Source organism: Diceros bicornis, chromosome 8, assembly GCF_020826845.1.
Source record: "Diceros bicornis minor isolate mBicDic1 chromosome 8, mDicBic1.mat.cur, whole genome shotgun sequence".
Lineage (NCBI taxonomy): Eukaryota > Metazoa > Chordata > Mammalia > Perissodactyla > Rhinocerotidae > Diceros > Diceros bicornis.
Genome location: NC_080747.1, coordinates 84,732,799 through 84,748,810, shown reverse-complemented (window position 1 = coordinate 84,748,810; position 16,012 = coordinate 84,732,799). Strand labels below are relative to the sequence as shown.

The 16,012-nt window shown below is 39.8% G+C and overlaps 1 protein-coding gene across 1 annotated transcript in view; it reads left to right on the top strand.

The window, feature by feature from the left end:
- SLC39A8 (solute carrier family 39 member 8) overlaps positions 1–15,780 on the top strand; it is a 91,786-nt gene extending 76,006 nt beyond the window's left edge. Inside the window, exons 6-8 of the mRNA XM_058547583.1 lie at positions 12,027–12,234; positions 12,428–12,612; positions 14,705–15,780. Of these exons, the coding sequence (XP_058403566.1) occupies positions 12,027–12,234; positions 12,428–12,612; positions 14,705–14,854 (543 nt within the window). The 3' untranslated portion in view covers positions 14,855–15,780. The remainder of the gene's footprint in view (positions 1–12,026; positions 12,235–12,427; positions 12,613–14,704) is intronic.
- Positions 15,781–16,012: the final 232 nt, after the last annotated feature.

Below are 16,012 nucleotides of genomic sequence, written 5' to 3'. Positions count from 1 at the left end.
ACATTTACATTTCCCTCTCCATGTGAATTGTCTTCTTCCCCTCTGAAATCCCAAACCACTACCACCCCCAACATTCTCCTTTGTCTTTAGCTGAAGATGGTATTTAAGATGAGAATTGCCACTATTGTGTTGAGAAATTCAGTTTCCCTGGTTTCTTCCATGTATACATGTTGTTAAACTTGGTATTATTTTCTCCTGCTAATCTGTCTTTTAATTATTTGGCCAGCCATAAGAACCTTAAGGGAAAGGGCAGAGGGGGATTCTCCCTCTTCCCTGACACTGTTAATGGTTATTTTCATTACCAAAGAGAGTTCTGGAAATAGTTATGAGATTTTCCCAAAACCAAATGACTAAAGACTAAGTGCATTTGAATTCTGTTTGATTATATGCATTAAAGATAAAATTCCTGTCTCCTTTCTCCTGTGAAGTTTCATTTTGGTTATGGTGAGCTGAGACTGACTGCAGGGCTAGAGGAAGGACAGAGGAGCCACCAGCTGTAAAGTACGTTGGAATCACTAGAAAATATAGTCATAAAAGCAAAGTGAAATTTTGTATTTCTATAGTGCTCTTTATAGTATCTTCTTTATAGAACTCTTTATAGTATCTTCATGTGTATTTAATCCTTTTTATAAATTTTTTCATTAAAATATATTTAGTAGTGTATATAGAGTCTGTGAGTGTTGTGTGTGGAATGAGCATTAGACTTTGAATCAGTCATGTCCTTTCCAGAAAGAGAGGGCCCATTTAAATAAGGATAAGTCATAGATAGAAGAGGGACAATTTGCAAAACTCTGAGCAAGGTGTAGCTGAGCCACAGGGAAGAATGCAGTAAAACTGGGGCTTAGAATAGAGGAGCTGTTAACAGTCTTATGTCCAAAGAGAAAAGGGATGGAAGAAGTTCCTAGAACCTGGGAGGAGCTAGTCTTGTACAGAAAGCCGCTATAAGTGGGGCAGTGATCTTTAATAGGGATGTAGCCAGCCTAAGGGACTCCTCAAGGCGGGAGCCTGGGGAATGAATACCCTGGTCTCCCTCTCTTTCCCTCTAATTTTATGTTAAAGCACTTTGTTTGGAACCAGTAGAAGCCAGGAGCATAGGAACCCTTAGATAGAGTTCATACAGGTCTCATGGAGCAGAGAACTGAGAGAAGAAGGGTGGAAAGTGGATCTGGAAAGGCAAATGAAAGATATCTGGCCTATTCCACCCCCTTTTTTCCCTGTCAGCCTCCACTCTTGTCCTTCATCTGGGTTAAAAATGCATGTCCCCAAGACAGGGAATGAAGAGTCCCATCAACTACCATATCATCCCAGTGTGATACCGATACAGTAATATTGCAACCTGAAACTAAAATGTTGACCACTCCCAGTGTTCTTCATATAAAATACTGGGGATGGGAGAGGGAGAAAAGGTGCAATTAAGGAACATAAGTTTAACTTATAGCTGCTCCTCACTTCTATGGCTGGTCATAAGGCCTAAGCTGGTAATTATAGCTGCCTCCTTCCACTCTACATTCTGTATTTACCTCACTGTCTGGCATCACCTTGACTGACTAGGTCCTTTTCCAGTTGGAGTGACCCAGACCTTCGTTCTTGCAAGATCTGAGTCCTTGGTGGTCTTGTCTTCATTGGGTTGTAGCCATTCTTCCTGGACCACGACTGTTGGGAAGGGAGTGCTAAGAAGTGCCCCACTGAATTCCTTGAGTTCCAAGCATTGTTCTTGTCTTTATTCTGTAGCAGAAACTCAGGTCCTCCTGATCATTGAGTGCCATTATCCTAGCCAGTGTGGTGACTTCCTGATCTACCTGTTGGTTTAGGGACATAAAAGAACCCTAAATTTAGTTTCCGCTTCCAATGAATCAGAAAATAACCATGTTTCCTGGTGGAAGAATTACTCCGTTGGATGTTAGGGCCTTCAGACTCACCAAGTGTAAGGTCCTGGGGACAGGAAGCAAGAATTCTTCAAGTGGGTTAGTAGATGTAATCATGAGTGGGCCACTCTCCTCCACCCCTTGGTACTGGACCTGTGCATCCTCTACAGTGGTGATAGCCCCATGTATTTGGCTGCTAGTGTGAGGCATATATATGCATCCTATGGGCAGAACTCCACCCTCTCAGGGTGTTCTGTCTTGGTTTGCACCCTGGCTGAGCCTTCAGCAGGGCATTCCACAATTCTGTCAAGCTGGTTGCTTCTATGAGGAAGCAAGTGATATGATTTGTGAATTCTAAGTATTGACTCCATTGTCTCACTTCTTTTGCTGAAAAATGGTTTGGAGGCAATTTATACAGGTTACCTTGGCTATATATCAGTTGTACTGTAAATCCACGAATGATGGTGCTAGCAGAAACAGTGAAAGCAGGGGACGCTTATTATATATGTCTATCTTTGGGAGTGGGAAGAGTACCTCCTTGTGATGGGAAGGATCCAGTGTAATCATCTTGCTGCTGCACAGAACCAGCTGGGCTTTCTTGCCCCATTGAGCATGCCATTTTGGGGGCTCAGCATTGACCTTGGCTTTTGACAGATTGGACCTTCTTCAGTGCTGCTAAGCCAGATCCTCCTTGGTAGAGAAAGAGAACGTTGAGCCTGTGAATAGTCTCCATCCCCACTACTCTGACTGCTTTGTATATGGGCCCATCAAGCAGACACTGGGATGGCTGATGAGAGATACCAAGTGACATTTATCATCAGATTTTCTTTTTCACTTTATCTTTGAGACTGTCCTCTGTGATACCCTCTTATGAAATTTAATGGAATAGAATTATCTTCACACCCTGTGCCTTTTATGAGAAGTCCATCTATATATTTCTTTCCAGATCTCTTTCCCAGCAATTTCCAATTTTGTTTTTTAAAAGTCTCTGACCAACTAGCCAAATTTTTAGAACCCACCCATGAGTTAGTGTAGATTTATATCTCAGGCCATTTCTTCTACATGAAGTTCAACACAACACTCAAATGTTCTGCCCTCTTGTAGGATTTCCCTTTATCAATATATTTTAAGTTCGTTATGAGTAATTGTACAGCTGGCTGGTGCTGGCACACTTAACAGATCTATCCACAGTTAACTGGCTGTAGGGAATTTCCCATGAAACCTTATTGTTGTTGAGGGAAAAGAGATGAAGCATTAGGTTTAGAAACTGTGGGAATCTGAATCACCTGCTGTTGCAATTTGTGTCTTCAAGACTGGTGTGGGCCTATTCCTGTACATACAATTTAATAATAGATGCTTATATGAATAGCTGATTTTATTGGCTTGCTGGATCAGATAACATCCAGTTCATGCTGGGCATGATCTCATGGCCATTTAATGTCCCGTGGGCACAAGCTAAGTCTCTACAAGGACCCAGATATAAGGAAGGAACTGCTGTTGAGAAAAAGAACAGTTAATGGCAAAAGAGGACATGGATTTATCCTAACATCCTAGGGGTCTGCACTATGATTCTGTGATCAGAGTTTGCCAGCAGGCTCCTTTCAGCATCTCTGTCTGCCATAGATTTTTCCAATTCCACTGGGTATGCTGGGTCAGAAGACTTCTTGAGAAGTGCTGTGGCAGGAAAGCTTGCATAGACCTTGCAGAGCCCTTTCATATTCTGGGCTTCCCTAAAAAATGCAGCCTACCTATGCGTAACCATTTCCGTATACTTTGAATATATGAAAAACCCAATTAAACCTCATTTCTTTGGTGTGTTGCATACAGCCACTTCCAGCACCGATGATTATATCATTTAGGATCCCAATAGAAACAGATGGAACACTCAGAATAATTTCAAGAAGATTTATTTGTAAGGCGTGACTGGCGTATGAGAGAACCACAGGGGTAGTCCCTGAACCAGGGATCAGCAATGGCAAAGTGGTTTCCACCCTTGGACCCAAAGGGCGGAGGGGAGGGAGCAGTCACTGGAACCTGCGAAGAGAGTTGTCTTGAGAAGAGGGTCTGAGGTGACCACACAAAGGCGTAGCAGAGAAATAAATACCCTGACTTCTCTCCCTTTCTCCTCCTCGGTTCCCTCTAGGGCTCCCCAGTGGTCAATCTCAAATGGAAACCGAGGGGGAGGAGCCTGTGGAGGTGGCCCATTTGGGGCAGCACTTTAGGACAGAGAGCAGGGTGAGAGAGTGGAGAGTCATTCTGGAAGGGCAGATGGGAGCATTTATCACAGGCCTGAAGTTTGAATCCTGGATGTTCCTTTCTGGACTATGAATTCCAACAAGATGGAGATTCTTGGGGCCTGCCCAGTGGCATAGCAGTTAAGTTCATGCACTCTGCTTTGGCAGCCTGGGGTTCATGGGTTTGGATCCCAAGTATGAACTTACACACCGCTCATCAAGCCATGCTGTGGCGGCATCCCATATACAAAATAGAGGAAGATTGGCACAGATGTTAGCTCAGGGCCAATCTTCCTCAGCAAAAAGAAAAAAAAGATGGAGATTCTTTTATTTATATTTCTGTCGTCAGTTCTTAGCACAGTTCCTGCCTGCTATAAAATGATTGCTCAGTAAATAAAGTAGTCTAATCCCAACACCTCGTGTGTGACTTTGAGCAAGTCATTTATATTCTTGGATTGTCCTTTTCCTCATCTCTAAAGTTGGTATACCAGTGTCTGTTCTATTTCGATCATGAGGCAGTTGTAAAGGTCATAAGAAAAGACAGTAACATATGGAAGTGCCTTGTAAACTGTGAAGTGCTGGGTATGCAAGATATTAATTACACCTTTCAGATTCCTTTCCTCCTTACCCAGTCAACTCTGTGATTCATATAGCCGTATTAACTCAGATTTCATACTTTTCACGAGGGTTTTACTTTCTGGCTAATTAATCTCCTGACTGTTTCATACACCTTGAACTTCAGAAGGTGAAAGTTCAAGAGCTTTCTGCGAGAGTGTATTTATGCCCAAGCTCAAGCATCCTTATTAAAACTTTTCCTTTTTTCTTTTTAACAAGTCTCTGTACCCCCTCACTTTTCTAAAGCTCTTTTTTCTGTAGAGCTTAATTAATTAATTAATTTTCCTCCCTTTTTCTCCAATAATCTTGATCAGTATGCTCCTGAATGTATTCAAGGATCACGCATTAGAAATCTTTTGTCTTGCACACTTTTCTCTTAGGCAGTTTTTGTTTTTCTTCCTTGTGATAAGGCTGTGTTCATCTGCACTTTGTTAGATAAAGTGATCTATGTGACATCATCATCATCATTCACGGAGCACTGAGCAGTTTATAAACATCTCATTTAATCAGCACAATAATCCTGTGAAGTTAGTTGGTAGTATTATTTTCTCACTCTACAGACAAGGAATCTGAAGTCAGATTCCAGTTTTTTTCTTTAAGGACTTTATTTTTTTTAAGACCAGTTTTCGGTTCACAGCAAAATTGAGAAGAAAGTACAGAGATTTCCCATATATCCCCTGCCCCCACATATGCATAGCCTCCCCCATTATCAGCATCCCCCACTGAGTCAATGCGTTTGTTACAATCAATGAACCTATATTGACACGTTGTAATCACCGAAAGTCCATAGTTTACACTTCCCTCATGGTGTTGAACATTCCATGGGTTTGGACAAATGTATAATGATACGTATCCATCATTGTAGCATCATATAGAGTATTTTCACTGCACTAAAAATTCTCTGTGCTCCGCCTATCCATCCCATTCCCTTCCCCAACCCCTGGCACCCACTGATCTTTTTATTGTCTCCATAGTTTTACCTTTTCCAGCATGTCATATAGTTGGAATCATACAGTATATAGCCTTTTCAGATTGGCGTCTTTCACTTGCTAATATGCATTTAAGATTCCCCTATGTCTTTTCATGGCTTGATAGCTCATTTTCGGGGGAAGGTTAATAATATTCCATTGTCTGGATGTACTACAGTTTATTTATCCATTCACCCACTAAAGGATATCTTGGTTGCTTCCAAGTTTTGGCAATTAGGAATGCTGCTATAAACATCTGTGTGCAGGTTTTTGTGTGAATATGTTTTCAGTTTCTTTAGGTAAATACCGAGGAGCATGATTGCTGGATTGTATGATAAGAATATGTTTAGTTTTGTAAGAAACTGCCAAACTGTCTTCCAAAGGGGCTGTACCATTTTGTGTTCCCACGAGCAGTGAATGAGAGTTCCTACTGCTCTACGTCCTCGCCAGTATTTGGTGTTGTCAGTGTTCGCAATTTTGGCCATTTTAGTAGGTGTATGGTAGTTATCCCCTCATTGTTTTAATTGTCATTTCCCTGATGACATATGATGTGGAGCATCTTTTAGAGGCTTATTTGCCATCTGTATCTCTTCTTTGGTGAGGTGTCTGTTAAGGTCTTTGGCCCAGTTTTTAATTCGGTTTGTTTTCTTATTGTTAAGTTTTTAAGAGTTCTTTGTATATTTTGTTTAAAGTCCTTTATCGGATATGTCTTTTGCAAATATTTTCTCCAGCCTGTGGCTTGTCTTCTCATTCTGTTGACATTGTCTTTTCCAAAGCAGAAATTTTTAATTTTAATGAAGTCCAGGTTATCAATTATTTCTTTCATGGATTGTGCCTTTTGTGTTGTATCTAAAAAGTCATCACCATACCCAAAGTCATCTAGGTTTTCTCCTATGTTATCTTCTGGGGTTTTTTTTTTTGCATTTACATTTAGATCTGTGATCCATTTTTTGTGAAGGGTGTCAGGTCTGTGTCTAGATTCTTTTTTTTTTTTTTTTTTGGCGTTTGGCTGTCCCCTTGTTCCAGCACCATTTGTTGAAAAGGCTATCTTTTCTCCATTGTATGTTGCCTTTGCTCCTTTGTCAAAGATGAGTACACCATATTTATATGAGTCTATTTCTGGGGTCTCTATTCTGTTCCATTGATCTATTCACCTATTCTTTCACCAATACCACCCTGTTTTAACAAATGTAGCTATATAGTAAGTCTTGAAGTCGGGTAGTGTCAGCCCTCCAACTTTGTTCCTTCCCTTCAATTTTGTGTTGGCTAGTCTAGGTTTTTTGCCTTTCCGTATAAACTTTAGAATCACAAAATAGCAAGTTGCTGGGATTTTGATTGGGATTGCATTGAATCTATAGATGAAATTGGGAAGAACTTGACATCTTGACAAAATTGAGTCTTCCAATTCATAAACGTGGAATATCTCTCCATTTATTTAGTTCTTTGATTTCTTTCATCATAGTTTTGTGCTTTTCCTCATGTAGATCTTGTATATATTTTGTTAGATTTATGCCAAAGTATTTCATTTTTTGAGTGCTAATATAAATGGCATTATGACTTAAATTTCAAATTCCGCTTGTTTATTGCTGGGATATAGGAAAGCAATTGACTTTTTGCATGTTAACCTGTGTCCTACAACTTTGCTATAGTTGCTTATTAGTTCCAGGAGCTGTTTTGTCGATTCTTTTGGATTTTCTACATAGACAGTCATGTCATCTGCCAACAAAGACAGCTTTATTTCTTTCTTCCCAATGTGTATATACTTTTTATTTCCTTTTCTTGTCTTGTTGCCTTAGCTATAATTAAGTAACTTTCTGAAGGACACAGAACAAGTAAGTAGCAGAACAGTATTCAAACTCATGCCCATGTAATGCTAGGGCACACACTTTAATCATTAAGCTAGCTCGCATTCAGTGCTCCTTTCATGGGCATAGATTTTATACGTTTCTTTGCATATAACTCGTCTTTTGTTTGTTGTCATTTATAATTCCTTTTGCCATCTTCATTGTGTCTTTTGGTGGGTCGCTACTTTTCTTTTTGGCTGGTGTTCTTTTTATCAGAGCTCTTCCTCTGCAAAATTCTTTCAGCATGGGATGTGGAATTTGGAATTGAACTTTTACCTGCAGCGGTTGTACACTTACCAATAAAACTTATTTTTTTCATCAGTAAAACGTATAGACAACCATGACAACATATTCATTAATCATGGCTCATCTTGCCTCCCCCAGTGCAGAATGAGGTCTGACTGTGCTCGTGCTGGTCTTTGCAGCCATTAACCCAACACAGAAAGTTTCACTTTGGTGGGACGACACCTCCCTTTTTCAATGCAGACCCAATTCAGCAGGAGGCCTGCTTCCTCAGCTTGACCTTGTCTGCTGGTGACTCTCGAGTCGTCACGGGTTCACTTCTCCCCCTTGCTGGTTCTCATCCCATGGCTTTAATGTTTTGTTTTCTGAGTTAAGATAATATATAAGTCAAAAAAACCCATAACACTCCATATAAGATAAAAAGAAAAAACCCAAAGATTAACCACAGTACTATCCCCCAGGGACAGCCATAATTAGCATTTTTATATATATCCTTCCAAATATGCTTGCACTTAGACCATTATGGAATTATAATAATAATTATTTTTACAAAAAGGTGTCCACTAGACATGCTGTTTTATAACTTTTTTTTTACCTCAACACTATGTTTTGGACATCTTTACATGTAGAGAAATATAGATATTCATCATCTCTACTGCTCTGCGTAGTTTTTCATCGCAGATATAAGCCATGTTTATATGATCCATCTCCTACTGAGGGATACCAAGTCCTTTCTTTTTCCTTCTTCCTCCTCCTCGCCCTCCTTCTCATTCTTCTCTACCTCCTCTTTTCTATTCTTCCTTAAACCGTTAGACTTCAACTGTTCTGCAATAAGCGCACATGCTTTCTTCATTTTGACTTCATAGTCTTTTTTTTCTTTTTCTTTTTGCTCCTTCCCCTCCATACTTATGTTGGGTTCTACTTAGTCTCCCCTCTACTCTCATCACTCTGGTCCATGATATACTTTCTCCCTTTCTCTGCTTACTCTGCACTTTGCTTTGGTAACTAAGGTGATTAGTAACTAAGGAGAGAGATGTTAAGAGCCTTGCTGCTGATTACAGAGTGATTCTTGTCAGAGCCAAGCTAGAACTCAGGTCTCCGGGATTTCAGACCTCTAGTCTTTTCACTAGATTGAGTTGCCTCATCATGGCTGAGGTTAGAAGTAGCATCACATTTAGTGTACATGTCAAACAAGGAAGCAAGCAAGCAAACAATAACAGCAACAAAAATAGAAAAGAAAGGGAGAGAGGAGAATATTCACTAACTTAAGTAGAGGGACGTGAATTCAGTGTTCCCTCTGCTCAGTGACTTAGTTCCAGGTGAATTAAAAAAGAACTCTTTGTGGGGCTGGCCTGGTGGCATAGTGGTTAAGTGCGAGCTCCGCTTCAGTGGCCCAGGGTTCGCAGGTTCGGATCCCTGGTGCACACCTATGCACCGCTCATCAAGCCGTGCTGTGGAGGCGTCCCACATACAAAATGGAGGAAGATTGGCACAGATGTTAGCTTGGGGACAATCTTCCTCAAGCAAAAAGAGGAGAATTGGCAACAGATGTTAGCTCAGGGCCAATCTTCCTCACAAAAAAAAAAAAAGAACTCTTTGTGAGTGTTTACCTACCTTCATTTGTTCCAAAACCATTCAAAATATATGACTGTTAACCTACCAAGCAGTGCCATGTGAGACCCAAGCTTATAGAGCTAAAAGGAAGTGTAATAAATAGAGTCAATAATATCTGTACTTAGCAGTAAGGGAATCATGGCTGATGTATTAACTTAATTTCTTTTTCAGAATTAAAAGAGTTCGTATACAGTCTCTGTATGTGATATCAGGTGGTCAAGACTTGGTCTCGTAATCTTTTCCCTAAACCCACAAGTAAATAAGGAAATTATAAATACGTGCTGAGGTAAACTGAGTTGGAACATGAAAACGACTGGTCTTGTTAAGTGTATCTTGGCAGTAAGTTTTTGCAAAGCCAAGGTCACTTCCTCTATGGCTTTTCCTAGGTCCACCTTTGTTTCTCCTTTGGCAGTAATCGCTTCCTGCTCTGGGGCATTTCTTACCCAAGCCACCCATTTGACCTGTACTAAATCGTACTTGTTTGTTATGTGTGCATTTAAGATACATCAATGGTTAGATTGATTAGACAAGGAGGCCGTTAGACGAGGTGGCTCTAACGCCGTGGCGCCCACGTAAGCAAACCATAATCTCAGCCTGTAAGCGCCCCAGGGTTAGGAAATCGAAATCAAGAGCAACCCATCACCACAGCCACCCAGGCTTTGAGCCAGAGCCAGCCGACCATTTCCTTGCTTCGCTTCCCTGTTCTCTATAGGAGCCCCTCCCCAGCTCCTGTTGCTGGAGCGCCTCTTACCACTTACAATTCGATGCTGCCCGATTTGAATTGATTTTTGCTCAAATAAACTCTTAACATTTGTAATTTGCCTCCGTTTATCTTTTAGCACTATAAAGTAAAAAGACCACATTTTAAGACCAGATGAAATTCTTTTTATGCTGATGAGATTTGCTTTTTAAAATAAAAGGAAATTAAACACTTATTCCAACATTGCTTCAAGTGTTAGAAGAGTTTTTGAGAGGAGGGGGCATTCTCCTTGTGAGTTGCCTTCAGATCCTACTACAAATGAGGTGTCTCCCCCCACCCCACCATAAGTTTGGAGTAGCACAACAGTTGCTAAAGAAGCCTGCTCATTTCCCTTGTGTCCCTGGGTAAGTTCACCAACCTTTCTGTGCTTTAGTGTCCTCAACTATAAAATGATCATAATAGTACTCAGCGCATAGAATTGTTCTAAAGGAGTTAAATACTTAAGTGCTCAGAGCGGTGCCTGGCACATGAGAAATAGCGTCAGCCTTTGGTGACTGTGTCTACGACTAGGACAGCTGCTCTTCCTCCACCGCTGCTGCTACCACTACGACAACCCTCCCTCCATACTGATTTACAAAGACATTGGCTCCAAATGACTTTCGGCTGTGTCTGCAAACAAAACACATCCCCCAAGGAGGAAGGTTTGCCACTAACGAAGCAGTGAAAAGATGTATTGCAAGATCTAAAGTCAGTCCTGAAAGAGGAGTCCCCCAAGTGTTCCGAGCAGTGGAGCGACTTGGAAGTACATGTCCAGTCCCTCCGATGACTGCTCTGAAGGCAGGCCCCCCAGCCGGATAGAGAGCGCACATTTCAAAAAGTCAGTCATACACTTTACGTCTCGGTTCTCCCAAGGAAATACGCTTCTTGAAGACAGAAGCTGTGTGTTCCACTTCTGTGTACTTCCGTGGCATCCGGCACACTGTTCAATAAATGTGTTGATTAGCTGCTGAGGTTGAGTCGAGGAGAGGAAAATTAGGAATAAAATGTTCTCCAGTTAATTGCAAATTGCTTCCCTACTTAAAAATGAATTTGCATTTTATTACCTTTTTTCTACCATTTCTGGAAAATGCTTTAGTTGGCATTTGTCATTCGATTTTATACAGTTTTGTGGCAATTTAATTTCTTCAAAGGGCCCATTGTAGGATTTTCTGTTTTTGTTATTGATTCAAAATAGAAAGAAGTGTTAGTGGAAAGGCAAGCCTTTTCTGGTCATACTCATGAAATTTGTGGAGAAAATCATTGACGTTTAGAGCTGGTAGGGACCACGTCATTGTAGCCTGAATGCCCCCCAGCACACTGACTGCCTGGAACGGTGCACACTTAAGTTATTGAAAAATAAACAGATCTCTTAGTCCATCCTCTTCATTTCACAATTGAGGAGACTGAGCCCAGATAACTTGCTCACAGTCGCACAGTGGTATAGGAGGGATTAGAATAAATGTTCTTTGATGTCATCATGTTTTAAATGTGGATTTGATGTTTAAATTGTAACATGGAAAAGACTTTAAATTTAGTCTTTGAAAAATTCCCTTTATTTTAAAGTATGTGAATAAACCAAATTCTTAGGTTAACATCTGTTACATTTTAGGAAAGCTGTACTAGGAATTTGTTCATACAAGTCAAAAGGATTGTTTTAAGGTGAAAACAAAGTAAAATGTCTTTTAAGTGGCTGGTTCAAGGCCTGTCAATTTATTCATTTCCTTTCCCCTATCGTGAGTCTTTTCTCTGCTATATATGATTAGGAATTCCTATTGACTCTGAAAGACTTTCTCTTGGAACCATTTGTCTCTCTCAATACATAACACATCTCCTCCTTCTCTGTATTTATTAGACTTGCGAGAAATGTTGGTTATCCTGTTGATTGATTTTCTGTTATTTCACAGGATGGAAAAAAGGAGCCAAGCTCATGTACCTGTTTGAAGGGGCCTAAACTATCAGAAATAGGGACAATTGCCTGGATGATAACGCTCTGTGACGCCCTCCACAATTTCATCGATGGCCTGGCGATTGGGGCTTCTTGCACCTTGTCTCTTCTTCAGGGACTCAGCACCTCTATAGCGATCCTGTGTGAGGAGTTTCCTCATGAGTTAGGTAAAGGCTCTGCTCATGTTGTAAAGCCCGACACTTCTTGGTGTCAGGGGAGTGAGACATTTCAGGTGACACAATCTTAAAAATCTTGCTGATGCATCAAAATGAAGGAGCCCTTGTTCGACATTGATGATTATCTTTTATCTCATCCCAAAAGTGAAAGAACGATTCACTTGATCTTTTCTTCTTCTTCTAGGGGACTTTGTGATCCTACTCAATGCAGGAATGAGCACTCGACAAGCCCTGTTATTCAATTTCCTTTCTGCATGTTCCTGCTATGTTGGGCTAGCTTTTGGCATTTTGGTGGGCAACAATTTTGCTCCAAATATCATATTTGCACTTGCTGGAGGCATGTTTCTCTATATTTCTCTGGCGGATATGGTAAGAAATTTTAATATTTCATCTTGTTTTAATTTAAAATTTAGAAATAAATGTTTGGATTATGATTTGACTCAGTGCAAAAGGAAGTCCTTACTGTTGTAATTTAGAACATTTCTGGTTCAACAGATAACTCTTCTTGAGTAGTTTGTACTAATAGTAATTTGAAAGTGATTCTCATTGATTAAAATCTATGATCATATTGATAGAAGATGAAATGATTTATTTCATGAAGTGATTTATTTTAATGAAGTAGAGATATTTCCCCAGGACTTTTGCCATGTGCTGGGTAAACCTTGTATTCCATTATAGTATGTCCTCATAGGACTTTTCCCCCTGTTTTGTGAGGATGTCACGTCGAGAAGGGAATAACTTCTTAAAGTAAATAGCATTTTGTTATTTCAAAGTTCTAAACAGTGAGAGCCATTTGGGTTAAACTAAAACTGGTAAATTAAAATTGGACAATGTTTACTTGGGTCGGTATGTATTTGTATCGATGTTTGTGGCTGTGCTGTGTCTCTGTCTTTGTTTATGTCTCTGTATGTGTAAGAGAGAGAATATCAATGGTCCTGTGTGTTTTCAAATGGATCATGGACAGCTTTCTAGAAAATGAAAGTGTGCTAAGTGTATGCCAATCAAGAAATATTTCCTTTGCATTTGGAACTGAATATGTATTACATACATAATTTAATAATTTAATTTCCTTCATCTGCATTCTTAGCTCCAAATGATAACTGTCTACCCTTGTTCATTGTTCTGTGCAGACCCTTATAAGAGCAAGAATTTCATCTCTTAGAACCATCACTACATTTTTATTTTTCTTCACAGAATTAATGTCTCATACTGTATGGATATTAGGTCATCATTTCTCCTTTCTCTGATATGAGAACAGAATCTGTTAGAGTTGTTCAGTTTAAAGAAATAACACTAGCAAAATGATGCTGTGTGTACTTACAGCAGTTTTGCTTTTCTCAGAGTGGTTTCATAGCTTTCTCTCATCTCATCCCAGTAACCATTTCCTTGAGTCAGGCACACGGATTGACTGTGCGCTCTGGAGACCTCTAAGGTGCTTTGGTACAGTGCGCCACTGCATACAGAGCAAATCATTTTGGAATATGTTTTGAAAGGCTTCCATTTACACATTTCCTCATGGAGCCTTTCCAGAAAGTAGAAATTATCTGCTGAGAAAGGGTAGATTTTTAAGTACAAAACTTGGGGTTTTAATTGCTTTCACACTAACGAGATTGTTAATAGTCTTCAACACTGGAACAGTGTGTAATTTATTTTAAAAGTTTATGATTTTGTGAGAGGTAGAGCAAGCAGAAGGAAACAAGTTGAAGAGAATAGGAATTACACGTATAGTGGTTTCTAAAAATTTATTTAATCAGCTACTATCGATGGATATTTCTGCACCAGGCCTGGAAGTTGTGAGGCCCTAAGGACACTAGGGTGAGCCAAAGAGGCCCAGTCCTGTGTCCCTGGGCTTTCTGTCCACAGAGAGGGGAGCCTGACACTCAAACAGAGTCACACACGTGACTAAAGAACTGCAGATAAGAAAATCTGTGAAGCCCAAGGAAAAGCAATATATATGAGGAGAGATGATAATAGGGGAATCTGATGTAGGTTAGGAGGGGTGGTAAGGGAAGCCTTTCTAGGAAATTGTGATTTAAGCTGAAACCTGAAGGATTTAGCTCATTGAAAATGTGGAGGGAGAAGAGTGCAGATAGGGGTTTTGGTGGGTGTGAAGATTTTGAGGATGGAAAGAGGCTGGATGCATTTGAGGTCCTGAAGGAATGTTGTGGATGGACCATAGAGAGCAAGGAAGAGAAAGAGAGGGAGGGAGGGAAGAGGGAGAGACGAGGCATAACATGAGGTGAATCCCGTCCTGTGGTTGACTCACTTGGAGAAGACTGTTTTAGTGCTTTTATTCTTGTTGGTGTCTGTTAGGGCTAGAGATCCCTTTATGCTAATCTATACTAAAACATTTAAACCTCTGAAATAAGTGATCACCCCCCCCCACCGAAATCTATAAATGACTGTTTTATGTTTTACCACAAGATGGCAACGGTTATCTAATAATATGTCTTCCTTGTAGTTTCCGGAGATGAACGATATGCTGAGAGAAAAGGTAACTGGAAGAAAAACCGATTTCACCTTCTTCATGATTCAGAATGCTGGAATGTTAACTGGATTCACAGCCATTCTGCTCATCACTTTGTATGCGGGAGAAATTGAATTGGAGTAATAGGAAGTGAAAGATGGTGTTGTTAGTGAAGGCATCTAATAAATAAACACTTCTCCAAAGGGGTTTTTAAGCTGATGCTATTTAGCGAAAAGATAATTTTGTTTTCAACTATGGGTCAAGGAAACTGATGATTAGTTTCAGATTGTGAAACAGACCATTATTTGTTGTTAACAATGCTTCAAAAGGCTTTCAGTTCCAGCTGAAAAGCCTGGTGTATGAGATCTTTGGTAAACACCCACTTTTCCATGTTTCATGCATATTCAAAAATCATCACAAAGCAAGAAACATGCATTCTATAATCATTTAGACACAGAGACCCAGAGAAGAATACAGGCGAGGTTGTATAAGCCTTTAAACCCCTATGGTAGGATCAAAAGTTCAGTGGTTTCAGAGTGGTTTTCTTTTAATGAATTTGTTCTGGTGCTTTCATGAGCAAGTACATTGAAATGTGGAAGAGAATCAAAACGTATACAACACAGATATAAATGATTCCAAGGCCTTAACTAACCCAGGAAAGAAAGATTGCTCACAGCTTTTGCTCTGTTTCATATTTCAGGTAGAGACTTGTAGGTTTGTTTTGAAAACCATCCTAAAATAATATGAATTATGAAATCAATGAAGTTTTGTTAGCCCTACTAAGTTCAGACTTTGATACTTTATCTCTAAGTGTAAATTCTACTAGATTCCCTAAAAATCTAGAATTGCTTTTTTATGACTTATGTTGTGATTGCACCACAAGAAGTGTCAGAACAGTATGTAAAGCTGATGACAACTCAGTTCAGTGTACAGTGTGTTTGCTTTGTGAAGGTGAAGAATATGTTGGTTTGTAGAAAGAAATGGAATGTAATTTTAAGCAATTTATTTTTAAAGATGAACACAATTATTTAGCAGGGGATATTTTAAATAAATGCAAAATAACAACTGGACTGCTGTGTCAAGGACTGATTAACTAGACAACATACGTTCCTTATGGGTGATTGAGAGTCATTCAGAAAAGACTTCTTTTGTGTTCAGCCTACATTTGTCCTATATAGTATGCTTTGGGAAAGCAATTCTGCACACCATGGTTATTTTTCTACCTTCTATAAAAGATAGAGCCTGTTTACTCATTTAGTAGATATAGCAAGTTGGTCTAACATTGAACATCCTAACCCCAAT